Source organism: Nansenia antarctica, assembly GCF_963989245.1.
Source record: "Nansenia antarctica genome assembly, chromosome: 2".
Lineage (NCBI taxonomy): Eukaryota > Metazoa > Chordata > Actinopteri > Argentiniformes > Microstomatidae > Nansenia > Nansenia antarctica.
Window position 1 is genome coordinate 11144453 of NC_137675.1, and position 6093 is coordinate 11150545.

Below are 6093 nucleotides of genomic sequence, written 5' to 3' on the forward strand. Positions count from 1 at the left end.
AGAGCGTTCTGACGAAGCGGTAGATCTGCTTCTGCTCTGGGTCGTGGTTGTCATAGTCAGACGGCACCTCGGACTTCTGAGGAAGAGGAGGAGGAGTAGGGGGGGGGGAGGAGGAGGAGGAGTAGGGGGGGGGGGAGGAGGAGTGGGATATAATAGGTCTACCAACATCCTTTTCATCCATCTCTTTCAATTAAAAGATATTTTCAGATAATAAAAAAAAACTAATCTCCCAGACACAAGGTGTCAATCTGAACACAAGAACACATCGGATTGGCTGTTTACCGAGAGGGGGTGGAGCTTCTCATCAAATATGTCGATCCTCATGCCTCCGTCTGTGTCCCTGGAAACAGGTCATTCAAAAGGTCAAATGTTTTACAGCGGTTTACTTCACTCTTTTATTTTCTTAACATTTTGAAAGGGATGCGGCATTCTTACCGGTTCTTGATGTGGTAGTATATTGCAAGAGAAACACTGTGAACAAGAAAAAGAGGAATTATTGATTTATGATGAGTTATTGATGATTCATTTGTCCAAAAAAAACAACGATTTGGTTTACAGTAGTATATCCAATGGTGTAGCCGATGCGGTTTAAACCCTGGACCTCTCGCATGGATGACACAGCCTGACTCTCTCGCTGACTCACCATTTGATGGTGTATTTGAGGTTGGGCTGACTGACGGTGTTGTCGTCCAAGAAGATGGTGGAACAGGAGCTGTGCTTCCGCCTGGTTGGTCCGTTCTACAAACACATCCATACCAACGCTCACTCTCATTGGACGGGTCATCAGCACATTCAGTATGTACTCATCATGCGATTGGTGATGATGAAACATGTCATCCAATCACATCATATTTAACTTTGTAAGCTGGGAGCTGAGTAGGAATCTTACTGGGGAGGCTGGTGGAGGTAGAAATCAGAGGACAGGCTCATTGTAATGCACTCCAATCCAAGCATCACAATGAGCCCCGTCCTCCGATTCCCACCTCCACCAGCCTCCCCTGGAAGCCTGGTATATACTACATCTCTACAGTGAATGAATGATGGGACCGGTATCTTTCTAGGTCTGCAGCACCCCGACATGACTCTAACAGGAGGCTGAATGGGCTGCTATGAAATGGGAACTAGGAATGGCTGGAAAGGATGGAATACAGTAGAGGGGAGGCTGGTGGAGGGAGGAGAAACGAGGGAGGACGGGCTCACTGTAAGGCATGGAACAACGGACTAAGGAATCGACACCGTTCCTCATTCCGTTCCACGCATCGCAAGGAACTCGTCCTCCAATTTTCCTACCCCCCCCCCCAACAGCCTATCCCCTGCTACAGTATATAGAAAACAACGTTGCACATTACCTTTGACTCCACAATGTGTGTTAACTTGTAAAAAATAAAAATAAAAATAAAAAATACAGAGAATTACCATGGGGTTGTTACCAAGGGGGTCATCTTGTAACACTGTGAATATACTGACCACCAGATTTTAAACACTGGATTGGGGGATTATCTTTTGTTATTGTTGTTGTTGTTGTGACAACACAGATATAGTGTTAATAATGATGTAGTGTGTTGTCTTGAGAAGACAGGAAGCCGTCCGTCATGCAGACGTCTGGTCTCGTATCTGGTACTCACGTGGTTGATGAACGCGCTCTTTCGTTTCTCACGCACTAGAGAGAGATGGAAGGGGGTTAGAGAGGTAGAGAGAGAGATGGGGTGTTGAGAGAGAGATGGGGGGTAGAGAGAGAGAGAGAGATGGAGGGGGTAAAGAGGTAGAGAGAGAGATAGGAGGTTGAGAGAGAGATGGGGGTAGAGAGAGAGGGGTTGCAGAGAGAGATAGACAGAGAGAGATGGGGGGTAGAGAGAGAGAGAGAGACAGTGGAGTGGGTAGAGAGAGAGGGGTTGCAGAGAGAGAGAGACAGAGAGAGGGGGGGGGTAGGGGGAGAGAGAGAGAGATCTGTAAACAACTTGATGGAATCTGTAGGGCTGTCTATGTAACCTCATAGGGCATCTGTAACCTGTAAGGATTCTTTGCAACATTTACTTCAAATCAATCAGAACAGAAGGTTAGGGTATAGTCACAGATGCCTGTTTTTTTTTATATATGTTGTTTTTAAGGAAATTGTTTTAAAATCACTCTTGTATATTGTAACAGGTTATCAATATGTTCATAGAACTTGGATCAACAGCAGCCAAAAGCCAGCACATGTACAGGTCTGGTAACACAGACACGGCCAGCGTCAACACCCTAGACATGACGCCAGGTCTTTGGACCTTGAATGGGTTAATCACAGCCTAGGACACGAGGCATTAAGGACGGGCCAAGCAAAGACACAGTGTTTAATATCACAACATGGAAGAAGCAGGTTAGACACAGACAAGCAGTGGAGTCAAAGACCCAAAGGCGAAGTCTTCACTCTGCAGCTAGGGGGCGCCAGAGGCTGTCTGAATAGAATACTCACCGTTCCTGGTCGGTAACTCCCCTGGAAAACAGAACCAGAGGCTGTCTAGTCTAGTTCAGCTTCTTTACTCAAAACACAAAACGCTGCGTTCTACGAATCTGTGGTTAGAATTCTTAGAATGATATATAATGATTGTAGAATGGTTAAACACAGTCTCACACACACACACACACACATACACACACCCAAACGCACACACACATGCTCAGTGCTCACATACACACGCACATGCACTCGCGCACACACACACAAACACACACACACACACACACACACACACACACACACTACACACATATTAACAGGATTAGAAACCCCAGCCCCCAGGTGTGTGTGTGTCCATCCCCACATCACTGAGCTGTGTGCAGCAGAACCAACCGTCAAACAGTGTTGGGGTTGGTCGAGGTCCGAATCATTCCATTTCAACTCACTCAATTCAGCAAAGTCAACTGAAATTCCAATTCCAAATTCCACATTCTACATTTTCCTCATTGAAAATCATTGAGGACATTTGGATTTGGAATTGGAGTTACAGTTTACTTCTTGAATTGACTGCGATGAAATGGAATGCTGTCAACCTCTCTGAGGCAGCTGGTACCAGGCGAGGCTGGCGGAGGTCGAACACCGTTCCATTTCAGCTCGCTCAATTCAGGAAGTAACATTTTTGACATTTTCCAATTCCGAATTCGACATTTTCCTCGTTGAAAAGCATAGAGGAATTGTGGGGCGCAGTTTACTTTCTGAACCGAGATGGAACGGAGCTCGACCCTGGTGTGTGAAGGTCTCTACGGCGGGTGTATGCTCACCGTCAGTCTGAGACTTGCTGAGGAATATGGTGCTGGCGCGTGGGTGGTCCGAAGGGTTGTACTCCATGTTCAGCTCTGTCCAAACAAAACAACAACAGCATCGGTCAGTCACACTGTACACCGTATTGAAACATCCACCTTCAAACTCCTTGTCTGCTTCGACATCCTGGGACCGTATGTTCTACACTCAAAAGGTTCCCAAAGGGTTCTTCATTTGTCCCTGGAGCCGGGGTAGAACCCTTTTGTAGAACCCTTTTGTAGGTTCCATGTAGAATAAGGTGACCAGATTTCTCAGATGCAATCTGGGGACATTTCCAACATACATTGTATCATGATGAAATACAGAAACGGGGACAATTGCTGTTTCATTTATTTTGACCTTATTTTGACCAATGTATACACATTCAAGCAAGAATACTCAAGTGTAACAACTGGAATGTGCCTCTCAACATTAGTGTCAGTGTACTGTAAGTGGTATTAAAAGTAATTCTTAGAACTGTTCAGGTTGACGAGCCAACCATCAACCAAGCGGGGGGTCTGGGGGGGTGGAGGATTTAACACTTAATTTCCTGCATTCTGGTGAATTTGTACACACTATTGTGCTTTTTATGCCCATTTTTATCTCCACTACCCTACTCATACTTTAAGCCTAACATAATGTTTAAGCCTAACATAAGACTAATGATGTTGTAAAAATTCTGTATATTGTATTGTATTTTTATTAATAATTTAAAACAACTTTATACACCCACTGCATATATTTCATTGTATTATCTTATTAATAATAATAGCCACCAGGGCACCCCATAAGCTCTTCTCCACTAGTCTGATTAGATTGAACTATTCCAATTCCAGGACTGCAGCACAGAGCATAGGTGTTAAATGTTAATGTTATGACAAACCCCAGAATTGGGACAGCAAATTGAGGTTCCAGCAGCTTTATTAACATTGGGTTTAAATACAACATATTGACAATTAGGCACTTATGCTTCTCTCTCTCTCTCTCTCTCTCTCTCTCTCTCTCTCTCTCTCTCTCTCTCTCTCCTCTCTCTCCTCTCTCTCCTCTCTCTCCTCTCTCTCCTCTCTCTCCTCTCTCTCCTCTCTCTCCTCTCTCTCCTCTCTCTCCTCTCTCTCCTCTCTCTCCTCTGCCTCTCTCTGCCTCTCTCTGCCTCTGTCTGTCTGTCTGTCTGTCTGTCTGTCTGTCTGTCTGTCTGTCTGTCTGTCTGTCTGTCTGTCTGTCTGTCTGTCTGTCTGTCTGTCTGTCTGTCTGTCTGTCTGTCTGTCTGTCTGTCTGTCTGTCTGTCTGTCTGTCTGTCTGTCTGTCTGTCTCTCTCTCTCTCTCTCTCTCTCTCTGTCTCTCTCTCTCTCTCTCTCTCTCTCTCTCTCTCTCTCTCTTCTCTCTCTGTCTCTCTCTCTCTCTCTCTCTCTCTCTCTCCCCCTCCTCTCTCTCTCCCCCTCCTCTCTCTCTCTCTCTCTCTCTCTCTCTCTCTCTCACCTAATGAGCATATTTCTCTGAAGAGTGTATTTTCGAGCAGAGCAGAAACTTGGAAAGTAGACAGTTTATGTCATTGAGACTGTCTGCGTGCTTTCCCCACGCTTGGATGTAATTCACTGAGTGGTGAAGAATGACCTTGTTATTGCTCCATTCAATCATAATGAGCTCGTTAATGGGGAACAATCGGGGCTGAAATGCTTTCTATTGAATGTAACGATCGTCCATTAACGGGTAATATGCATACATTGACTTTATGAAGGGGTGGAGGACCCCATGGGTAGGACCCTTGGCAGCAGGTTCGGTGACAATACAAGCCAAGATTTTAAAAAATAAAAAAAATAAAAATTTAAATAATGAAATGCTTGAAACGGGGACTTTTCCGGGGACAGTTTGTTGCCGGGGACAGGTCATCCAAACCGGGGACTGTCCCCGGAAATCGGGGGCGTCTGGACACCGTAATGTAGAACCTTTTCGGGGTCTTTCTATGGAAAGGGCTCAATGTGGAACCCAAAAAGGTTCTTCCATGGCACCTAAAAAGGGTTCCCCCTTAGAGGTAGTCAGGCACCAGTGAGGAACCCTTTTGTGGTACGAACAAGAACCTTTTAGTTAATTAGAAGTGTGGATGTCCCACAGATGGCTGCACAGTCTGGACACAGAAGGACAAACACACACACACACACACACACATACACATACACATACACATACACACACAGACACACACACACACGAGAGAGAAAGAGAGAGGGAGAGAAAGAGGCAAAGAGCGAGAGAAAGGAGAGAGAGAGAGAGAGAGAGGGCGGCAGAGAGAAAGAGAGAGAGAGGAACAGAGAGAGAGAGGGGGGGAGAGGGGGGGGAGAGAGAGAGGGACAGAGAGAGAGAGAGAGAGAGGGACAGAGAGAGAGAGAGAGGGACAGAGAGAGAGAGAGGGACAGAGAGAGAGAGAGAGAGAGAGGGACAGAGAGAGAGAGGGACAGAGAGAGAGAGAGAGGGACAGAGAGAGAGAGAGGGACAGAGAGAGAGAGAGAGGGACAGAGAGAGAGAGAGAGAGGGACAGAGAGAGAGAGAATGAGAAGAGACTAAACTGTAACTGACAGACAGCGTCATCATGTGTTTGTGTTCCACCATGTTGTCCCAACAGTCCTTCTCTCATCCTTTCATTCATCCCCTGTTTGCCCCTCTTCCCTTCCTCTACCCCTCTATCTCTCTCTCTCTCTCTCTCTACCCCCTCTCTCTCTCTCTCTCTCCCTCTCTCTCTGTCTCTCTCTCTCTCTCTCTCTCTGTCTCTCTCTCTCTCTCTCTCTCTCTCTGTCCCTCTCTCTCTCTCTCTGTCCCTCTCT

At 46.1% G+C, this 6093-nt stretch overlaps 1 protein-coding gene across 2 annotated transcripts in view; it reads right to left on the bottom strand.

Moving 5' to 3' along the window:
• Window positions 1–6093, bottom strand: part of LOC308151140 (cyclin-Y-like) — a gene marked incomplete at its 5' end in the record, with an annotated part of 33581 nt that overhangs the window by 6179 nt on the left and 21309 nt on the right. Inside the window, 6 exons of one of the 2 annotated variants that reach the window (XM_080523963.1) lie at window positions 1–73; window positions 283–340; window positions 436–471; window positions 644–738; window positions 1626–1660; window positions 3259–3333. The exon at window positions 1–73 is cut by the window's left edge and continues 44 nt beyond it. In XM_080523963.1, the coding sequence (XP_080380089.1) occupies window positions 1–73; window positions 283–340; window positions 436–471; window positions 644–738; window positions 1626–1660; window positions 3259–3333 (372 nt within the window). Of the gene's footprint in view, window positions 77–282; window positions 341–435; window positions 472–643; window positions 739–1625; window positions 1661–3258; window positions 3334–6093 lie in introns of both variants that reach the window. The other variant, XM_080523962.1, reaches the window with a different exon arrangement.